This window comes from Vicugna pacos, chromosome 16 (genome assembly GCF_048564905.1).
Source record: "Vicugna pacos chromosome 16, VicPac4, whole genome shotgun sequence".
Classification (NCBI taxonomy): domain Eukaryota; kingdom Metazoa; phylum Chordata; class Mammalia; order Artiodactyla; family Camelidae; genus Vicugna; species Vicugna pacos.
This window is the reverse complement of record NC_133002.1, coordinates 60,336,405-60,358,099: the sequence shown is the minus strand read 5'-3', so window position 1 is coordinate 60,358,099 and position 21,695 is coordinate 60,336,405. Positions and strand designations below refer to the sequence as shown.

Genomic DNA, 21,695 nt, shown 5'->3' with positions numbered 1-21,695 from the left:
TGCCGCGGTGTCCGTGTGGTCCTGTCCGCCTGCCGCTTTCTGGCTTAGGAACGAAGGAGGGTGGGGGCTGGCTTTGTTAGGTCTGTTGCTCGGAGGCCTGCGTGGGATGTAGCAGAGACGGGGCCTGACAACAGCGATCGTGGTTTTCTTAAATTGGCCGAGAGGCAGGAGCACAGACGGGGCCCCTTCGTTCAGCACAGACGTCACCTTTCACTGTGGATCATCACGCACACCTGCACACCCACACGCACCCTGCATCTTCCACAACGAGCGTCCTCCTTCTCCTCTGCCTGCGCCCCCTCCCCTAACCACCCTGCCCTAGGTTAGCAGAGGAAGGGAAGATTCCAGATGTCAGACCGTCTCATATGAAAATGTTTCAGTACATATCTCTTTTAAAAAAAACCCTATTTTAAAAACATTTCTGAAATACTTTTATCACACCTTGAAAACGTAATTAGAATCCATGAATGTCATGGACTATCTAGTCAGTGTTTAGAGTCTCACAGGTGCTTTTTTTTTAAAATGACTCATTGGTTTGAATCCGGATCTGGGTAAGGTCCATATGTTGCAGCTGCTCCCTCAAGTCTCCCATATTTACAGGTCCCCTCCGTCCCCCGCCTCCCTCCGCCTCCCCCACCGTCACAAGCAGGGAAAGATGGCCCCATCATGATTTTTTCCTGTGGTTTTATCATATGTTTATTTACTTATTTATTTCTTTGTTTAGCTGAAGTGCAGTCCGTTTACCATGTCATGTCGATTTCTGGTGCACAGCATCATGTTTCAGACACACACACACACACACATATTCATTTTCATATTCTTTTTCACTATAGATTACTCTAAGATGTTGAATATAGGTCCCTGGGCAGTACAGTACAGCGGTCTCATCATAATTTAAACTTTAACCAAGTCTCATATAAACCAGTAAAGCCTCAGCGGGACAAAGTTTGCACCCGTATCTGTGCCGCGAAGCGTTCGATGCCATCCGCTGCAGACACATCTGGATTCTTTCTTCATGTGATGAGGTCTGTGGGGAAAGTGGTTCGGCAAATCGTATTCAAATCATAGAACATTTCTGTGTCACACAGATGAGCTCACCTGGCATGTGTGCCCACCCCGACCCGCAGGCCGCAGCTGGGCTCTGCGACACGGCAGACCCCACCGTTTGCTTCATCGAGTTGATGTATTTAGGTCAAACGTGACTTCTTCAAAACACTTCTCGTTCTGGAGATTTTCAAACATCTACAGAAATGCAGATAACCACGTAAGCAACTCCAGCACCCACGGGCCAGTTTCAACAAGAATCCCAGTTTTCTTGATCTTTGTAAGCAGTTTTAAATCCCTCTGAAGACCCCCAGGCGGGATAACCAGAGTGTCAGGGATCCTGCCAGACCGTGATTTCCTCCTCAGTCTTGCTCATCCTGTGAAAGAAAAGCAAACGGAGGTCAGCCAGGCTCTCTGGTCAGACCCCCCAGCAGACACACGTGGGTTCAGATGGAAACTCAGCAGAGCAGCAGAGCCTCCCGCAGGACCCGCTCTCAGAGACCAGGGCAGGGGGAGGAAGTGGGGAATGGGGGAGTCCCCAGGGCTGGTGAAACTCCTTCAGCTGTCTGAGTGGCACTCTTTTCCCTCATAATTATTAATGGCTCTGTTTATCTGATCTGACTTAAACCCAAACTGTGGGGCTGCAGCATTTCACTAGGGTCAGCTTTATCCTGGGTGATGGGCCGTTGCTGCGGTTTTGTGTTAAGACTTTCAGGTTCACGGACACGTCTCTTTCTCAAGCTTCAAGCCAATCCTCAGCCCACTCTGTCGCAGACGCTTGCCTTGAATCATCTTGCAGTAGAAAGCAGTGCTTTGCTTTGGGGACTCATTTAGCTCTAATGAGCAGATTTTCTCCTCCAAGAAACAAATTGTGGGGGACGGTGGGGAGGGAAGACATTCAAAAACCGGAGATAATTCTGCATGTTTTCATTCCATGACAACTGAGAGGAATATTTCTTTCCAAAAAATGAAACCAAAGTGTGAGACAAATCCATACTGGAGTCTGCAGAATGGTGGGGTGTCAGGTGGGGCTGCAAATCAGAGGAAGGGCTGGGGGAGGGTGTAGCTCAAGTGGCAGAGCCCATACCTACCATGCATGAATGAGGTCCTGGGTTCAATCCCCAGTACCTCCATTAAAAAATAAAGCTTGCTTTATTTCTAGATGAAATAAAACTGAAAGTTTAATTTTTATTTTTAGGCCCATCAACGTGTCTTGCTTTGTCCTTTAATGTCAGGTAGGCGGAGCAGCAGGAGCAAGATTCCAGCCAGGGGGGTTCCTTAGAGACTCAGCCCGCAGGTTTGTACTGGGTGCTGGTCCCATCGGAGCCGCCAGCAAACCCCTGACTCCCAGAGCAGAGCAGGTTTCAGCACCCACAGGCAGGTGAGTCTCGGGAACCATTCTTACTGGGGAGTACGGGAGCCTCCTGAAACCCACGTTCCTGGACACCAACCTTGCAAGCAGGCCTCCCTGAGGACAGCAGTCTCAGGCCTGCCGCGGTGACTGCCGTGTACAAGTCCTGTTCATCGTCTTTCATGATCTGACCCCCAAGTCAGGAGACTCCGCTCCTAAACTCCCACGGGCAACCTCTTAGGAGGCCACTCCTAGAAATCCAGTCACTCCATCACAGCTAACGTTTTCATCTCATGCCGTCACTGGTGCTAAGGGTTTCCCGTGTGTTACCTCATTTGCCATTTGCCAACCCTGGGAGGTGGTCCTCTCACCTCCCTGCTGGACGGACAGGGAACCTGGAGGCTGAGTTCCCGGTCACCCAGCCGGTCAGTGCTGGAGCTGGCATTTGAGCGCAGGCAGAGGCAGGATCCTGGGCCTGGCTCTTCAGTAGAACACGCGCCTGACATCTCTAAGGACCACGGATGAAGCTTCATACGAGGATGAGGCTTGGGTAGGAGCAGGTCACCCTCCCAGCCGGCAGCAGGTGAGGATGCTTGCCTTACACTTGCGTGAAGAGCTTTGTAATGGTTTGGTTTTATGTGTTTGTTTTCAGAACAAAGGCAGACTTCTCTCCCTTTTTGTCCCCATTCAACCCACTACCGGCCGCAGCCCCTCTGCCCCACCTATCAAGTCCACAGGCAGGTCTGGACATGGCAAGGAGGAGTCTAGGTGGGCCTGGGACATGTTCCACTCTCAGCAGGGCTGGGGGCGTGGGGCCTGAAAGCAAGGGGATGCCGAGACTGAAAAGACAGGATCTTGAAGACCCTTGAAAAGTTTATAAAATCTGGTCCTGAGGGGGAACAGACGCACGCAGTCCGTGCAGATTAATGCTGTGCTGGGAGGACCAGCCGGAGCCACCAGGGAGGAAAGGAATGAACCAAACCCAACCCAGCAGCGCAAGCAGCACCCGGAAGGATAAAGCCCGAAGGATAAAGCGCGCAGTCGCCTGGGGGAGTTTCGGGGGAGGGGTGGGTCTGCAGAGAGGAGGAGAGGCGTTATGAGGGCCACGGGGGACGGGCTCTGTAAAGGGGAGCCTGTTGTCAGTATTCGCGAGTAGGGACAGCTGCTCTCATTCGCAGGGGAGATGCACGCCTGTGGCGTGCACTTTGGGTTAGTTTTCTTAGAGGGAAAGCTTTGCCGGGGAGGGGAAGGCAGGGCAGGCCAGTGGCCACGGCCAGCACATGGATCTCAGGCCGGTTGGCTACTTTTTAGCCAAACCACCAAATGCAGGCCAAATCCCATCGCAGGCCATCTGCACGCAGAGGAGAGAAGGGCTAACACAGCGCTGGGAGCCCTGCCACGTGGCTTTTCCTTGGTGAGCTCAACTAGACCCAGGTTTGGATCTGATGTAGCAGTTTCCAGGGACCGGAAGTTGTCAGGGTTGTGTAGGCCAGCAGTAGCCGCTCACAAAACTCACAACGACTGACGGAAAAGCCAGAAAAAGTCTGATTCATTTACAATTAGAAATGTATTGTAAATCTGTGTTCCTCTACAGGCCGTGAACCTGGGGGAGGGGTCCGGTCCCTTTTACCTTGACCTCCAAAGTAAGGAGCTGCCTGGTGACTTCTGGGCAATAATGTTGTTAATTTGTTAAGGCACCTCTTTTAAGGTAAGTTCTAATTTGATTCATTTTGGTTACAAGCTTCTTTTTTTTAATTGGGAATATTTTATTCCTTTATCTTCAAGTGCTTGTCTAGTTTTCTCTTTCAAGATTTAGAAATTATTCAGTTGTCTCATCTGTAGCATTTCACCTTCCATTTGGTTGGCTCTCACATTTATCCACAGTGTACCTCCAATGGAGCAGGCCCAGGGATGCACGAATGAAATGACACATGATGGGGGAGGGAGGCGAAGTCCAGAGAACATTCCAGTTGAATGTATAAGTGGAATGTGCCACCAGCCCAAGGCAGCACCAATCTAATGGCGGGGACTGAGGGAATCCAGGAAGACTTCTTGGAGGTGGTGATTGAAGGATACACAAGAAAGAGAATTTTAGGCCAAAGACCAGCCTGAGCCTGAAGTAGAGATAGCCTGATTGGAGTCTGGAGGGGGAGCACTTGGATTTAGCTCTGCTGAAGGATCCAGAGCAGGGAGTGACTGGGATGGAGAAAGGCAGGCAGGAACCAGCCCCTAGGGATTACTAGAGACCATGCTAAGGAGCTGGGCTTTCCCATCAGCACCAGGGGACAGGGAAGAGCTTCAGACAGGAGTACAATGGGTTCAGGTGGGCCTTTTAAATATATTATTCTATTTGGAAGTTTGAGCAATGGATGTGGCTATATTCAGATAATGCAGGAGAAAGTGGAGAGGGGCTTTACTTGGGCAGTTGGATGGAGGGGAGGGAGTGGCTTGAACATTTGAGAAGTAGAATTAGCAAAATTTGTTGACTGACAATTTACCGGGGAGGGCTGAGGAGGGAGGGAAAGAGAGGAGCCCAGAATGCTAGCCAGGCAGGGGATGCTGGGGTCACTGTATCAGTCTAGGTCCAACCAGCATCACCAAACCCACTATGTACAGCCTTTAAAACAGAGGAGATTCAGGTAGGGATTGGTTACATCCTGATGGAAGAAACTCCCTGGGAAGCTGTTAGCACCTCGAGGGTGGAGGGACAGAAGCAGGAGGCTGCCCTACAAGAGCCCAGGAGGGGGACATGTGGGAGGCTGCAGCCACAGCCTGCCTCTCTGGAAGGAGCTGGAGCCACTGCCAGAAACTCCATTCAAAGCAGAGAAGGGAGGGAGAACAGCTTGCTTCTTTCCTCCATGATCCAGTCTCACCAGTGCCCCCACGTGGCCGGACCCACCAGGAAACCAGCTGAAAAGGGTAAGGATTTAGTCTGAACTCCAGCACACTAGCCCAAGTGGGCAGCAGAGCAGAAAGGAGAGGCAGCTTAGGGAAGGGTAGGGGGGCCACCCATTTCTGGGCATGGTGAGTTTCGAGTGCTCATGCGACCTTCAGGGGGAGATGGCCTTGACGCACTGGACCCACCATTCCGAAGATCGGGGGAGAGAGGTTCTGCATCTGCACATCTGGAGTTTACCAGCCCACAGGCAGCAGTTAGTTGTGGTGGCAGCAATGGATGTGCTCATGGGGTAAGTATGTCACTTAAAAGAAACAGTCCATTTTCCAAAATGGTTGCATCATTTTTACATTCCCAGCTGTTTTACAGTCTGCTTGCTCCACATCCTCTCCAACGTGTAGTCTCTTTAGTTCTAGCTGTTTGTTCCAGAAAGTGTGGAATGTAACTCATGGTGGTTTTAATTTGCATTTCTCTGGTGACCTTTGAGGTTGAGCATGTTAGGAAAGATTTTTATACCGGCCATGGGAACATACCTCTAGGAGACTACACTCTGAAGGCTCTTGAGAGGGAATTTGAAAGGGGAGGAGGGTGTGAGTGTCATGGGCTGAAGGCTCCTCCTGATTTCTCGATTTCAGATCATATTCTCAAGCAGCAGGTGGGCCTGTCAGGTGACACCTCTGTCATCTCAGAAGAAATTCAGGGTTACCACTGAGGGCCTGAGCTAAAGGTGTGAGCTTGGAGCCTGATAAACCTGGGCTTAAACCACCACTGGCTTCCTAGGACCTTGCACACTCAGTCTTCTCATCCGTAGAATGGGGACAAAATCGTTTTGTGGGGTTGCCATAAAGGATTAAATCAGAGTGTTGGTAAGCGGCCAGCTTGGTATCTGGCACATCACATGAACTCAACATAGGAGCAAATGGCATCAGCATTAATAATGAAGAATGAAAGACGTGCTGGAGATGGTAATTCACAGATGATGACATGGAGACCTGGGTTAGTTAAAAGAAATGTCCAAAACAACTTGCTAATTAGGGCAGAGTTGGGATAAAACTGAGGTCTCCCCCCGACTCCAGCCCTTCCCCCCGCCCCCGCCTTTAGTCACTCGTTTATACATTGTATCAAGCCTGGAATAGTGAGAATTGTCTTTGTCTGCATCGTTGCTCCAAGGCGCCCAGAGGACTCAGGGACAAACCCCACTCTGAATCTCTTTAGTTGAGGGTTTTCACAGATGGGGCCAGCCTCCGGCTCCTGCGGATTCCTTTACACTTGTTTACTTTTTCAGAAAAACACCAGGCCCCAAGTGATAACAACACGTGAATTTTGTTCGTTATACTCATTCTCTCTCCATCGCCGTCCTCCCGTCTAAGGACTGCGGCAAGGGGGCAAGATGGCTCTAGCCTGGCCCGCCCTTCACACTTGTCTGCCAAGAAGGACACAGCCCAGAGGGTTGTGCACTCCAGGCGTTGCCGTTAGGGAAAAGTCGTTTACTGAGGGAGCAACAATATTCCTTTGCGTCTGTGAGAGTATCAGGCGGTCAGGCCAGGGCCCGCACTCTCTCCACCTGCCCCGGGGAACGGGGGGAAAACAACGAAGCGGATTCAGGTGAAAGGGATTTTCTTAAATGCCGCAAAAGCGAGTGTTTGCAAACATTCATAAAAACCTTAACGTGATCGTCAAGGGATGGCGCTCTCGGAGGAAGGGAGCCGGCGCAGGGCCCCCGGACACTGCGAAGGTCAAATCCCCTCATTCCAGACCACTTCATCTCGAGAGCCCTCTGCGCCTCCCCGGGCTTTGCTGGGCCTGCTGCCCTCTTCTCGCCCAACCTGTGTCTTGGTCACTAAAGACCCTAGAGAGTGCGGCCAAGCCCCCTGCGCCACCGCCCCGACAGCAGGGGAGAAGGAGACGCGGCCCAGACCGCCGCCCCAGGTGCGCCCGGAGCCCCGCGCGCGGAACCCGGAAGCCGACGCCTCGCGTACTCTGCGGGAACTCGCCGGGCGCCGGCCAAGAGGGCGGGGCGTCCCCAGCTCTGCGCGCTTGCGTCATCGCGTAGGCTGGAGGGGCCTCGGGATGGGGAGGTGACGTATCGGGCGCGTAAGGCGGCTGTGGGCGGGCCCAGGGAATAGGGCAGCAGCTAGCCCCGCCTCTTAAAGCTGCCGAGGCCTTTCGGTGTCCCGGTGCGCAGGTCGCGAGTTGCGGCGCCTTTAAGCGTCGTCGTGACACGTGTGTGAGGCGCCGGAGGCCCGGATGGTGCGTGTGCGGGGCCCGTGCCGAGCAGACGCCAGCGCTGTGGGCCTGCATCCCGGCCCGTCGAGGGTCGGGTAGGCTGGGGCTGGGTCGGGGCGGCGCGCGGGCCGGGAGAAGGGCTTCCGCCCGGCGGGGCGCGGGAAGTGAAGGCGGACGGGGGGCGCTCCGGGAGACACGGGTGTTCGTCTGCCAGGGACTCCGGGGTCCATGGGGAGACCCTGGAGCTGCGCGTCCGCGAGGGGCTCCGGAGTCCACGGGGAGGTCCCGGGGCTGCAAGTCCGCGAGGGTTTTCTGAGGTCCATGGTGAGGTCCCTGGCTGCGCGTCCACAGCGAGGTCCCGGGCGGTATGTCTTCCGTACGGGCTGGCCCAGGTCGGCTCTCCGCTGCTTCCCTCACACCCGGACCGACCCGTGGTGGAGCGGAGAGCTCCCCGAGGCGAGGAGCCTAGGCGGGGGAGGAGGCAGCAGCCCTTGTCGATGATGGCACGGCCGTTTCGCACAGAAGCATCATTTCTGCAGGAGTCAGACTTTCTCTGGAATGGCTTAAGTCAAAATCTGGGGGAAGGCCTTCTGCTTGGCGGCAGAGCTGAGATCTGTTTGTTTTCCTGTAGTAAGAGATGTGGGAAAGCTCACCCCTGGAGAAGGTAACATTTCTTATGGTCGTGGTCGTGGATGTGAGTTTTTGAAATACCCATTGCTTTGGTCTGGTAGTGTTGGGTCTCCCCTGGGGTTCTAGGAGCTCGAGTGGCTTCCTAAAACAGGCGATGAGAGAGGAAAAATCCCAGTCCACCATCTGTAAGGGATGCGGGGATTCAGGCCTCCCAGGAGAAGGACGCTCCGGGCGCTCTTTCCTGGCTGGTGGTTGCTCTGCAGAAGAGCTCTCTGAAAGGCCCCCGGGAGGCACCAGGGAGGCACCAGCCGTGTGAGTGGGGCCTCCCGCCAGCACGTGGTTGACTCTGGGAGTCTTGAGTGCAGTTTATGCTGGGAAAATGCATTTCAAGGGAGGAGGGAGAGAAAATGTGCTTGAATGGTGATTGTTTGGAGGAAGTCTTGTTTGAGTCGAGTGAGAAATATGCACAGATTAAGTGTGAGCTGTTTCCGGACCGTAAGAAACGTGGACTGGAGAGAGAGCACCCTTCCCGAGTTCTGAAGGAGACCTTACCACGTGTGTAGGTCGCAGGGCTCGCTGGTGATTTCAAGGACAGCTTTCTCTGGGTTGCTACACCTTGGAGGGAAATCATTAAGTTGCTGCTTCATGTTTCATGTGGAATTGGTGATGTAGAGGTTTGATCTGTCAAAATCTGAAAAGTTGTTTATTCAAATCTCCAACTCCATACTGAGGAGTGGGCTCTGTGGGCTAGGTGTTCCTTAAGTTGTTTATCTCGAAGAAAATTGGGTTAAATCTCCCAAGTTCTGTTTATTCTCTAGCTTCTCTGTTCCCAGACCCATGCCCACTGGTGACATATCTTCACCTGTCCTTGGTGGTATGTGATCCTGTTGGGAAGAGCGGCATTGTAAGGAGCTTTCATAAGACAGACATCTCCACATTACAAGTGGCCTTCATTCTAATACGTTCACTATGCCTTTTTTAAACCCTCGGAGTCAATGTGCTTTGGTTTATGGACGTCACACGTGATATAGCTGAACCTTGCGGTAAAGTCAGGTGGGGACAGGAGAGGTCCTGCACAGAGATTACTGACACTGATTAAGGGAGCTGTTCTCTCTCCATTTTGTGTGGACGTTTTCCCAGGTAAAAAGGTTTTAAGTGCCTGATTTTCTGTAATCATAGTGATTGTGGATAGTAATTAAAGAAAAAAAACAACCCAGACTTGAAATAGTGAAAATTTGGCAACTCTCATCTCGCCTTCGATTTTCTTTTTTTGGGAAAATCTTAGTGGCTCACGAAATCTGGAAGCTGGAGAGTATTATCTGTTATCTAGTAGACCTTGCAAATGCGACGTAGACCAGAGTTGACTGGCTGGTGTGGGGAGATCTTTGTTCACTGGGCTTGTCGCTGGTATGAAAGTTAAGATAAGGAGCAAAGGTTAGTGTTTTCACATCATGTCTACCGGAATTGTCCGTAGCGAGTTAGCTTAGTTCTCCTCCACACTTCCTACTGCTGTTCCTTCAGCCTGAATGCTGACTGTTCCCGGTAGATGGGTGGCCTTCCTACTCCGTGTCCAGGGAGTGGGCTGATGAAACAGTGGGACGAGCGCTGGCTTCATTGATGCTCTGTTCATCCCACAGATTCTGGCGCCTGTTCTGGACCACACGCCTGTGGTTTTGGTAATTTAACAGGCCAAACCTGGGGAGCACAGGAATTTGAGGGGCCGGCACCCCACCTGCCCAGTCCGGCCAGGGACCTGACCCCATGCTGCAGGAACGGCTCACCCAAGTTCAGACACCCCAGGTAAGCCCGCACAGGCTGCTGTGCGTCTTCCTTCCCTCGAGGTACCCGCAGGTGGCCCAGCAGACATTGTTCAGTTGGTGAGAACTCTTAGGTGATCCCCCTTGGGAAATGTTCTTCATTTTTTTCATGTCAAAGAACTTGTGCTTGCTTTCTTAAAAGTAAGTTTCTTACATATCTGTTCTTTACAGAAATTTTTGTAGAAAAATTTGATCCACATACAGAATTAGATGCCCCCTACCCATAAGTTTGGATGGTTTAATAAGAGGTGTTGGGGGTGGTCCTTCCACTTGAGCAGTTTTGGGTGCACCTGACGGACTGGGTCAGGCCAGAGACCGCATCCCTGAGGGAGTCTCTGTTTTTCTGATGGGAGTGAGCTGTTTCAGGAACGTGCTTTTCTAATGTGGCTCAGATGGTCCTTGAGCTTTGGCTGGATGGTCGAGTTGAGAGCTTGTGGGTGGGGAAGAGAAGAAGATACAGTTGCTGCAGTTAGAGGTGCTGGGGGTTTCCGGTTTGCTACAGTTTCTGCACCGGGGCCCCCCTGGTGTCAGGTCTGTCACTCAGTGACTCTTCCGCAGGCAGCACTCAGCACTCACCCAGTGCCTGTCTTCCCGTTGACCCACAGCCACCTTTGATGCTGTTTGTTCCTGTTTCATAAGGAATGGTCTCCAGCAGTCACAGTCATTGTCCTTGGAGTTTATAGCTAATTGGTGATGGAATTACCCAGACCTGCCATGTTCCAGAGGCTGGAGCTGCCGCCACGCCCCCCACCTGCCCCCACCTGCCCGTTTGCTTCAGTTTAGGTGACTTGTGACTGCTGTTCTAGTCCTGTTGCTGTCTTTTCTCTCCTCCCTCACTTAAAAAGAATGATAATCTGTACAAGCACCATCCAGTAGCACAAGCTACAAGTATAATTTAGTCTTACAGCAGCCACATTAAAAATAAAAAGAAGCAAGTGAGATTAATTTTCATAATATATTTCATTTAACCCAGTACGTGTGAATATTGCCATTTCGGCATATAAGCAGTCTTAAGATTACTGAGGCATTTTACGTTCTCAAACTGAGTCTTCAGAATCCTGTGTGTTTTACAGTCTCAGCACATCTCAGTTTGGACCAGGTTCATTTCACGTGGTCAGAGGCCACGTGAGGGCTGTGGGCTTCATTTTGAGTGTGGGTGTGAACAGAGTGTGCTTACCTCATGCACCACACAGATTCCTTTAAGTGGATTTGTGTGTGCGACCGAGTGTCTTGCGAGGATTAGTGTTTCCCTGATTTTGAGCAGGTGTGAGGACCACTTGGTAGCCTCTAGAAGGAAATCACACCAAGCGTGGTGTCTGGGGTCACTTGGTGGCATCTGTCGAAGAGACGCCGCTGCTGTGAGGGTCTGGCCTCCTCGATGCAGCTTCTGCCTGCTTAGAGGCACTTGTCTGTTTGAGAGGGCGGGCAGGGATGCTGCTCGGTCCCAGGGAGCAGTACCGTCTCCATGTCTTACCCTTCCTTTGTAGGGGTGGCAGCTGACCCAGAGACTCTTTTGTGGTGGGCTGCATCTGTAAGGACCCAGAGGGAGCTGTCAGGGAGAGGATGCCCTGTTCCCGGCACTGGGCACCCGTCACTCTGTTCCTTCTGTCCCCACAGTGATGCACCATGCCCATTGTCGACAAGTTGAAGGAGGCCCTGAAGCCTGGCCGCAAGGACTCGGCTGACGAGGGGGAGCTGGGGAAGCTTCTGGCCTCCTCTGCCAAGAAGGTCCTTCTACAGAAGCTCGAGTTCGAGCCGGCCAGCAAGAGTTTCTCCTACCAGCTGGAGTCCCTGAAGAGCAAATATGTGCTGCTGAATCCCAGGACCGAGGGGGCCGGCTGCCACAGGAGTGGGGATGAGCCGCCAGCCAGGAGACAGGGTACAGACGCTTCGTGCGCTGGAGAAAGGGCCTCCCTGGGCTGAGCAAGTGGACGGACGAGACGTTGACTGATGAGTAGGAACAAAACCAGAATGTGGTCAGCTGTGAATGCTGGCTGGGTCTGTAGGTTTTAGGTACAGAAGTGATGCTACAGGAGGGGGTGTTAAGGAAGAGCTCTGTGTCCTTAGAGATTCTTAGGAGCCTGTGTGTTAAGAGGCTTGAGAGCTGGGCTGGGAAACCAGGAGGAGGAAGGGGTGAGTTGAGCGCAGGGGCCAGGTTCCTCCAGCTGCTCTGTCTCGGAACCTTGTCCTCTGACACAGGGTCCCTGAGTTCTCGACCCAGGCAGTCAGGAAGAACCACGGACAGGCTTTCTAGAACTTCCGCAGTGGGACCTCAGTTACCCCCGGAGGCCGCGCCTGAGCCAGCGCGCGCCGCGTGTGCGTGGACCTGCGGCGTCCTGACCTCCCCCCGTCCCTGTCTCCCCCAGGCGGCGAGCACGCGTCCGGGAGCGGCGGCGATGGCGTCCCCGCCCCGCAGAAGGTGCTCTTCCCCGGGGAGCGACTGTCGCTGCGCTGGGGGCGCGTGTACCGCGTGGGCGCGGGGCTGCACAACCTCGGGAACACCTGCTTCCTCAACTCGACGGTGCAGTGCTTGACCTACACGCCACCCCTGGCCAACTACCTGCTCTCCAGGGAGCACACGCGCGGCTGTGAGTGTGAGCGCGGCGGGGCGGGCCGGGGCGGGCCGTGCACACGCGGGGCCGGGAGTGAGCGCGGCGGGGCGGGCCATGCACAAGCCGGGCTGGGAGTGTGAATGTGGTAGGGCGGGCTGTGCACACTTGAGGCTGGGAGTGTGAGCGCGGCGGGGTGGGCCGTGCACACATGAAAGTGTGGCATTTCATGTCAGTTTTTCATGTATACATGTGTCTCCTATTTTAAATAAATGGAACTTTGGGGAGAAATCCGTAGGACTTACGTATGGAAAAAATGAGATAGACTACCCATGTCACAGCATACTCACACCAGAAAATGGATTAAAAACTTAGTATCAGGAGTAAAAACCATGCTTTTATGACAAACATGAGCAAATATCTTTCTGACCCTGGGTTGGGAGATGTCTTGAATGAGACTCGGAAGGCACAAACCACAAAAGAAAAAGATGGATAAATTCAGCTGCATGAAAATTAAGAACTTCTGTTTATGAAAAAACAAAAGACAAACAGGGAACTACAAATGGGGAGATGAAACCTGGGGCACAAACAACAAAGGACTGACATCAAGAATATATAAAGAACCACAGGTCCACAAGGAAAAGGCAGCCATGTATTGAACAGATACACGGGAGGAGCAGGCACTTTGTGGAAGACGACCCTCACAGTCAGGAAGCAGAGGCGGCGGTCGCCAGTCACCTAGTAACTGGGAGACGCATCAGAACCGCCCTCCACCTTTGTAACCAATGATGACTCCAAAGTCTGCCCAGCCCGAAGGTCGGAGGGGATGGAAGGCAGCAAGGTTCTTTGTGACCTCCGGGCCTGAGTCAGCACGGCCGCCCTGGAAGACAGCCTGGCGTTATCTTTCTTGTGATCTGTACCCAGCAGTTCTTCTGCAGAAGAGCTCTGCTGTTCGCGTACTGGGACACCTGCGTGACAGCATCTGCAGCAGAAAACTGAGCAACCTAGGTGCCCGTCAACGGGAAGGATACCCGAATTTCGTAGGCACGTGGTAGAGCAGCATGCGGCGGGAGGGAGAGTCTGAATACAGCGTGGAGTGAGCGAGAAAGGCCTGGAAGGCTGCAGATAGCATGGATTCCTCCCTACAGAGCTGAAGGACAGACAAGACAGTTTGGTATTTCAGTGTAGCTATATGTGATAAAACTTAAGAAAATAAAACAATGACTTTTGAAAGTTGGTAAATAATTAGAAATCGGTAGAACCAGAGGCGGGAACATGGTTGTGATCAAAGTCTGGGATTGTATCATATGTTCAGGAATATTATTTAAAAAAAAAGAATTAAGGAAAGAAAAAAGCAGAAAAGAATGAAAGAAGGCCGTGCTGTGGAAACCAGTATCTTTTTTATTTTTAACTTTTTTCTCTCTTTTTTTTTAACACCTTTATTGTGGTATGGTTCCTGTACAGTAAATTACACATATTTCAGATGTACAATTTGATGAGTTTTGCTAGATGTGTGCACCCATGAAACCACCACCACAGGCAAGACAGCTCACATTTCCATCCCTCCCAAGAGGTGCAGTTTTCGAATTCCCATTGTTTCCTTCCCACTCACCTTACCCACTGGTAACCATAAGTTGTTCTCTAAGTCTGTGAGTCTCTCTCTGTTCTGTAGATAAGTTCACTTGTGTCCTTTGTTTTAGATGGAAAACAGTATCTTACATGTCTTGTAATTATAATGGGTTCAGGAAGCAGAGGAGGCGGCCCAGGTTAGTACATCCAGGTCTAGCGCCTCCTTCTGAGATGAAGCTGGTTGTGAAGCTCTGTTTCCGACAGTCACCTTGGTGATGCTGAGGTTGTTTTGGGTGAACTCATGCGAAGATTCAGCTCGGTTCTCTTTGTTTTTGTCTCTTTGTTTTTGTCTCGCGGTGTTGGCGGTGAGGTCCTCTGCTGTTTCCTTGCTCCCTGGGTGTCCCTGCAGAGCTGCCTTCTGCTCTGTTTCTCTGCAGGAATCTTTGAGCCGTTCCCAGCTTTGTGAGGGTTCATTTAGTTAAAAGTAGGTAACGTCTGTAAATCCTTATAACCCGGTGCACGTGCACTGTAGTGTCTGGGGGGTGGGATGCACGTGTTGGGAGTGGCCCCCTTCCTGTGAGCGTCACAGGCCGACCCCAGGGAGGTCCAGTGTCGCTCTGCGTCACTCAGGTGTCAGTAAGCTGTAATTCCTTAGCTTTTTTAGAGTAAAACACATCCAGAGCAGTTTCAGTATTTTTTTCCCTGCACCCTGCTAGGTCCCCACGTGACCCCCAGGTGGCCCAGGCTGTCCTCTTCCCCCTTGAATTTGCTGTTAGAAGATTCTTGAGCATCCAGGAGAGTATCGCTTGGATGGGACGAGGGTCTGCTTTGTCTCCTGGACCACCTGCCCCTCCACGTGCCTGGACCACTTCTGCTCCAGGATCTATTTGGAAAATAAACACTGTGTGTCAAGTGTCCGGTTGGGTTAAACCCTGTCCTTTAGTACAGTCACCCCCAAGGTTAATCAGCTGTGTCCTAGAAGTCATGGATGAGACTTTTATGTCATGTTTTTCTAAATTACCTGAAGGAAGTGTCCACGTGACGCTTAAATTAATCTCTCATATTTCCAGGGATTCGGGGAATCCTGTGTCAGGTATTTCTGGCTGAAGTTGTTGACCTGCCCTATTTAAGAATGGTGATTTATTAGGGTAAACGTCTCAGTGTTTTACGTAATGATCAGAGGCTTAATTTCCACATGATTTTTATAGTAATATTTTAACATGAATTAGATTTTGTCTGTTTAACATTTGTTAAAGGGTTGTGTTTGTTGTCTTAAATAACATCAGTGTTTTGCCTAAATTTGAGCCCCCTCCTCAATTATTGCCCTTTGAAAAATAAAAGCAACCAATGGGTACAGTTAGAAGGGTTGAGAGAACTCTAAAATGAAAAATAAAAGCCTCCCCTTTATGTAAAGGCATTAATCACATGAACAGTTTTTTTAATATCCCTCCAAGAAGAAATTTTTGTGTAAATAACAGCATTTTTTAAAAACAATTTTTCTTAGTATCATGGTGAGCGCAAGTAACAAAATTTACCATCTTAAATGTCCAGTTCAGCAGTGTTACGTACATTCACCTTGTTGTGCAGCCATCACCACGTCCATCTCTCGAACTTCTTCAGACTGGAAGTCTGTGCCCATTAGAAGCTAGCCCCACTCCCACTGCCCTTGGGACTGTCCATCCCGCTTTCTGTCTGCGAATCTGACTCCTCCAAGGACCTCGTGTGAGTGCAGCTGCACTGCGCGTGTCCTTCTGCAACTGGCTTCACCGAGCACGGGTCCTCAGAGGGCCTCTTTGTCGTAGCAGGTGTCAGGTGCCCTTTCTTTTTTAAGACTGAATAATGTGCCATTTTATGTAGAGAGCACGTTTGAATTCATTCATCTATCGATGGGACGCTTGAGTTGCTTCTGCATTTTAGCTCTTGAGAGTAATGCTGTGAATTTGGGTGTACAAATATCTCTTTGAGACTCTGCTTTCAGTTCTTTTAGGTGTTTACCCAGAGGAGGAACTGCTGGATTACATGGGAACTCTACTTTTAATTTTTTGAGGGACTACCATAGTGTTTTCCACAGTGGCGGCCCCATTTTATATGCCTGCCGACAGCACACGGGGGTTCCAGTTTCTCCGCATCTGCCAAGTTGTATTCCTTTTTGTTTGCAGACACTGGCATTTTTATGTGCATGAGGTGAATGGGCTGCATGCTGTTTGGTTTCTTACTTTGAGACAGGTCCGAGTAGCTGCGTGTCAGCAGTGTTCGGGGGAGCATCATTGGTTTGTGGGGGACTTTGTGTTAGAAGCTGGGCCTGTTTGGGAAGGTGGTGCTCTGTATACAAGACTACAGCATCTTGCAGCGCTAAAGATGCGCTTGCCATTGGGCCTGGAAATTTTATCTCGTACGTGTGTGCCTTCAAGAAGTTCACACGCACAAGGGGCCGGGGACAGGACCATTCACTGCAGCGGTCTGTGGCGGCAGGGAAGGGGAAGGGTCCATGTGCGTGAGCAGGGAGCCCTGTGGTCTAGAGGGTGGATTAAAGAGCAGGTCGTTACAGTTCATAAAAAGTCAGCTTAAATTTGCTGCTGCGGCACTGTGCATCCTCGTGAGAGCCATGTGTGTGATACAGCAAATACATGAAAGGGAGCCGTGGTGGCCTAACTGGGGAGAGTGGTCACTGCTGATGAAGGACACGGAGAATGGGGTTCGAGAGATTGAGAGAGGAGTTCAACTATCACACCAGCACTTGACTTAAAAATCAGCTACGGGGGGTGTAGTCTCCACACTTCTCTGCGTTAAAGAGTTCGTACTTGTGAGGAGAGGCGGGGACACAGCACTGTCTGGCCTGCCGCCTGCAAGGCACAAATAGTTCGTCCCCAGGTGGGGTGGCGCGCCGCAGCCTGGGCGCTCCGTCAGTGGCTGCTGGGCTTTGTGAACACGTCCCCGCCGTTTAGGTGTCATCTGGGGTCGCTTGGGGCACTGCCTATACCCCAGACGGAGCCCACGAGCCCCCAGAGCCGGGAGTCCATGCCCTGGGGTCTCCCCAGAGCTGTCCAGGTCCTGGTGCCTCGTGGAAGCAGCAGAGCAGAGGTCCCCACGCTGAAGAGCGGGCTAAGGGGTTGTCATTAAGCCCTGAACATTCGAGCCTGTTGACCACGTGATGCAACTTGGAAATCAGAGAAAACATTGTTCTGTGCTGCATTTTGAAACTCAGACTGGTGGGGCTGGAGCTGTGTCGCGGTGAGCGCCTGCCAGTGGAGGGAACGGTTCCCAGGTGCCATCGGGCAGGCAAGGCTCAGGCCTGGCTGGCGTCCCTCAGCCCCTCACATCCGGCTGCCCTTCCAGCCCGGGCTCCCCTCCTCTGTGCTGGAGGTGCGGGTCACCACCTGCTCTAAAGTGACCGCCTCATCTGTGCCTATAGGTCACCAGGGCAGCTTCTGTATGCTGTGTGTCATGCAAAACCACATCATCCAAGCCTTCGCCAACAGCGGCAACGCCATCAAGCCCGTGTCCTTCATCCGGGACCTGAGAAGTAAGAGTGGCTTGTGGGGGTGGGAGGTGGGAGGTGGGAGGGGTGGAGCTGGGGAGCCCGAGGCTTCACGTCCCCGTAACTCAGCGTACAGAGCGGAGTGGACTAAAGCCGGTCCTGTGGGCCAGTCCTGGGGGAATTGTGGCAGGGCAGTGGTGACCCCGATCTGGAGAACAATTGATTTTTTAAGCTGTTTTTGGGTTTTGGTTTTAACGGAAGCACTGGGGATTGGACCCAGGACCTCGTGCGCGCTAGGCACATGCTCTACCCCTGAGCTGCGCCCTCCCCTGCAGACGGGTCAGGGTTGAGGCCTGTGTAAGTTGCAGTGGGGTAATCCTCCCTGGTCTGTACTGGCTCCTGGGAAACTGGCTCCATCAGTCAGCGGGTTTCCCGTCCTCAGTGCCTGTGCCCAGCAGCATTTGTGCTTCTGTTCGGTGCGGAGGGTTTAAGCCCTTTGGTCTCAGTGCAGAGATGCAGGAATGGTGGCCGGGTCCGAGGCGGTGAATGCGGGGCTCCTTTTCCTCGCTCGCCTCGCCCGAGGGGTTTGCCGTTTAGCCTCGGGTCAGCCAGGGTTGGTGGGACGTGCAGGGGAGGCAGCACCCTCCCTGCCCGCCAGCTGATGCGTCCTCCTTTCCCCCTCCTCCCCCAGAGATCGCCCGGCACTTCCGCTTCGGGAACCAGGAGGACGCCCACGAGTTCCTGCGCTACACCATCGACGCCATGCAGAAAGCCTGCCTGAGCGGCTGCGCCAAGTACGGCCTCGCCCGGCCCGGGCCCCCCGTGCGCGTGGGGCCCTGAGCGGAGGCCCCCACGAGGGTCACCCTGCTTCCTGGGAGAGGGTCTCTCCCTCCCCCCAACCCCGGGGGCTGGCACCGGTGACCCTCTGTCCCAGCAGCTCACGGAGGGAAATGCTCTCCTGGATCTCCTCCAGGGCCTTCCGCTCAGACGGGGACTTTTCCCGTCTCTGTAAAGTCACTTCATGCTTCTGGGACCGAGGTCGCGGGCAGTAGGACTTACCGTGTCTTCGTGGAAGACCTTGAAGGCAGGCGGGGAAACGCGAGGGCGGGGAGGCTGTGATTTTCGAGGCTCCACTCCGCCGAGGTCTGGGCGCTCAGACAGATGTGGGAGCAGACCGACGGTCTGCTGCTGGGTGTTCCCTTCCGTGAAATGGCGCCCGTCAAGAGTGTTTCTGTGTCCTTCCTGGGATTGTGGGTTCAGACAAAAGAAAACGGGCAGGAAGTGCTGTCTGGGCTCTGGAAATACAGCCCACGCAGCCGCCCCGGGAGGCCCTTCAGGAGAGCTGGCCGAGTCGTAGCCGCGACAGGGGGACCTCTGTTTCCGCCGATGAGACCCGTGTAATTAAACCCTGAGGAGACTCCCTGGTTCCCTGGGGTCGTTTCCGTCTGAGTTGAGGTCCTGGCATGGTCAAGGTCATGGTCACGTGTTCTCTCCTGCCCTGGGGGGACTGAAGCCCCCTCCCTCGGGCACATCCTGGGTCCCCTCCCAGGCACCGTCCTTCTGGCCACTCACTGCATCTGTCAGTTCTTTTGCTTCTGGGGAGAGACACGGGCCTTGAGTGGAGGGGCCCAGCGTGCAATCTGGGAAGACAGATGACCAGCCGGGATGTACAGTGTCTCATAGTAAGTGCTGTTGTGAAGGGACCCTGAGGAAGCCAGCCCAGGGGGCATCCCGTGTTCCCCGCCCACAGGCAGCTTCAGATGCAGGGCAGATGGTCAGGGTGTGACCTCCCTGCTGTGCAGGTGGCTGCGTGGGTCTGCCCTGGTTGCGGGACAGAATCACCTGGGAGCTCCCAGGACAATCACTGACCTGACCCCAGGCGAAGCTGTTAGGCCAGACTCTCTGGAGGCTGGGCCAGAAGGGCTTGGGGCTGTCAGGGGAAGGAGTCTAGGCAGCGGGTCCAGGGCGCAGACGCCGGCGGACGTTGGTGGAAAGATAAGGGCGTCGTATCAGGGGAGCCAGGTGCGAGGACGCTTGCAGGACAGCTGCCCCTGAGGGTGTCCCCGTCCGTGGGGACATGAGAAAGCAGGGTGTGAGTGGTGAGCCTGCCAGGGAGCCAAGTTACTCCACTAATCTGCAGGCGGAAGGGCCTCTGTGTTGATTTTGTTAGTGGTTTGCAGCTGAACTCGCTGTGAGCAGAGGTGGTTCTGACATTCCCCCTTCTGGGACTTGATGCTGTTCCCTTGTGACCTGGTGCCCGCGTGCAGATGTTCCCGTGCACGTGCAGCGGGGGCTGGCGGCGCGTGTCCGTCCGTGCTGTGGGCCACGTTGTCGCGTCCTCTGTGTCCCTGCTTGTTCCTCGCCTCAGGCTCTGCGCAGACAAGGGCACAGTCAGCTCCCGTGACAGGCGACTGTCCCTTGCTCCTCCTGCAGCTTTTCTTCATAAAGGTGGCTGTGCTTGGATGTTCGTAACCATGACATTGTCGCAGAGAGGTGTGGGTCTCGGCATTACACAGTGTCCTTTGTCACGTTTGATGCTTTTCGGCTTTAATTCTGTGCTGCTATCAGGAGCGCAGGCCCTCTTTTCTGAAGGTTTCCGCCAGCCCCGTCCTCTCTGTCCATCACGCTCCAGACACTCAGCCTGCCTACGGTCTGGTCTTGCTTTGGGGGCCAAGTTGAAAATCTGTGTCTTTCACAGGCCAGGCCAGCCCCTTCATGGTGGCTGTTGGGCGGAGGTGTGGTCTCAGCCCTGCCCGGTTACCGAATGTTGTAATTATTACACAGGACATACGCACTGTGCTTCTTTCTGTCCGATTTTTCTTTGCTGGTTTATTTTTACACTTTTTCTTTGCAGTTTAGGAAGACCCGAGCCTTTGTGCCAGTGGCAGCTCTGTCCCTCTCCTCTTCGCGCCCTGGTCCTCATTTCCGGACTTTGATCTGGTTTGTCAGGTTTTAACACTGTCCTTTACACCCCCTCTCCTCCAACCTGCCTAAACCTTAGTGCGTTATTTCTCTCTGTGTAGGACACAGTGTTTAGTATCCTCCACCTGCCTCTGCATCAGTCGTAGCCCCCAGTTAAATACTTGGAGGCTGCTCTCCTCCTGCCAGGTCCCCGAGCGGCCTGGGCCAGGACGCGGGTTCCGGACTCCTGTGGCCCGTCGCGTTCTCCTGGCCTTGTGAGTTGTTGATCTTTTCACCTAGAGGACTTCCGGGTCTTTTTCTGGTCTTTGAAGCCTGATGGTTTCATAGGAATGTCTGGGAGCTGACTGTTGGGGCCAGTTTTCACAGATACGTGATATCTGACCAGTGACGGCCGGAGGCTGGATCTGTGGCATGACTGACTGTGGGAATGCAGGACAGGAGAATGTCCGTCCTTGTCTGCCTTCTGCAGCCGGCAGGTGGGGTCTGAACGCTGTCGCTTCTGGACCAGCTCTGTTCTAAATGTCTTGGCCCGAAAATATGCAAAATAAATCAGGGAGACATTGTAAGGGGGGTGTCACACACCAAACGTGGTCTTTCCTTTGTGGAATTTGCAGGGTCACTCAACCGTTGCCCAGGAGAGCGGTCTGTCTTAGGGACTCGTGCTGATTGGAAAGTGACTCTCCCCTGACTGGGAAGTGACTTTCCCCTGGGGATGCATGCTGCCATTGGCTTTGCTTGTGTTAAAGGCCTTTTTGGTCTTAATCCCTGGGGAATTTTTTTTTCTTTCGGAGCAAGGAGTAACGGCTTTATTCTGAAAACCAGCAGGCCAAGAGGGTGGGGGCTGATGTTCTAGAGAACCGTCTTCCCTGGGAGCGGTGCTTGTGTCCTGGTCTCTGTGTTCGGGTGCACCTCCCTTTCTGGGTGCCTGGCTGGTGTCTGCTCTGCATCTCAGCCACTGCCCCCACTGCGCCCCCTCCCGCTCTCCCCCCTCACTTCTTGCGCCCTCCTCTCTCTCCCTTTAAGTCCCTCCTCCCCTGGGCTCCTCCTAAGTCAGTCTCCTTCCTTTCCTGAGTTCAGTGAACTTTCTCTCCTTGGTGTTTGCGGGGGTCCCCCACCTCCCTGAGCTCTTGTTTGGGGTTGGGTTCCGCCTGGGGCTTGTGTGGCCGCCTCCTCGTGCTTTGTGCCGCTTCCGAGGGCTGATTTTCATCAGGTG

The 21,695-nt window shown here is 53.2% G+C and overlaps 1 protein-coding gene across 1 annotated transcript in view; it reads left to right on the top strand.

The window, feature by feature from the left end:
• The first annotated feature begins 7,520 nt into the window (after positions 1-7,520).
• Positions 7,521-21,695, top strand: part of USP36 (ubiquitin specific peptidase 36) — a 33,062-nt gene continuing 18,887 nt past the window's right edge. Inside the window, exons 1-6 of the mRNA XM_072939728.1 lie at positions 7,521-7,612; positions 9,785-9,947; positions 11,582-11,843; positions 12,331-12,552; positions 17,495-17,605; positions 18,252-18,354. Coding sequence (XP_072795829.1) covers positions 11,591-11,843; positions 12,331-12,552; positions 17,495-17,605; positions 18,252-18,354 — 689 coding nt within the window. The 5' untranslated portion in view covers positions 7,521-7,612; positions 9,785-9,947; positions 11,582-11,590. The remainder of the gene's footprint in view (positions 7,613-9,784; positions 9,948-11,581; positions 11,844-12,330; positions 12,553-17,494; positions 17,606-18,251; positions 18,355-21,695) is intronic.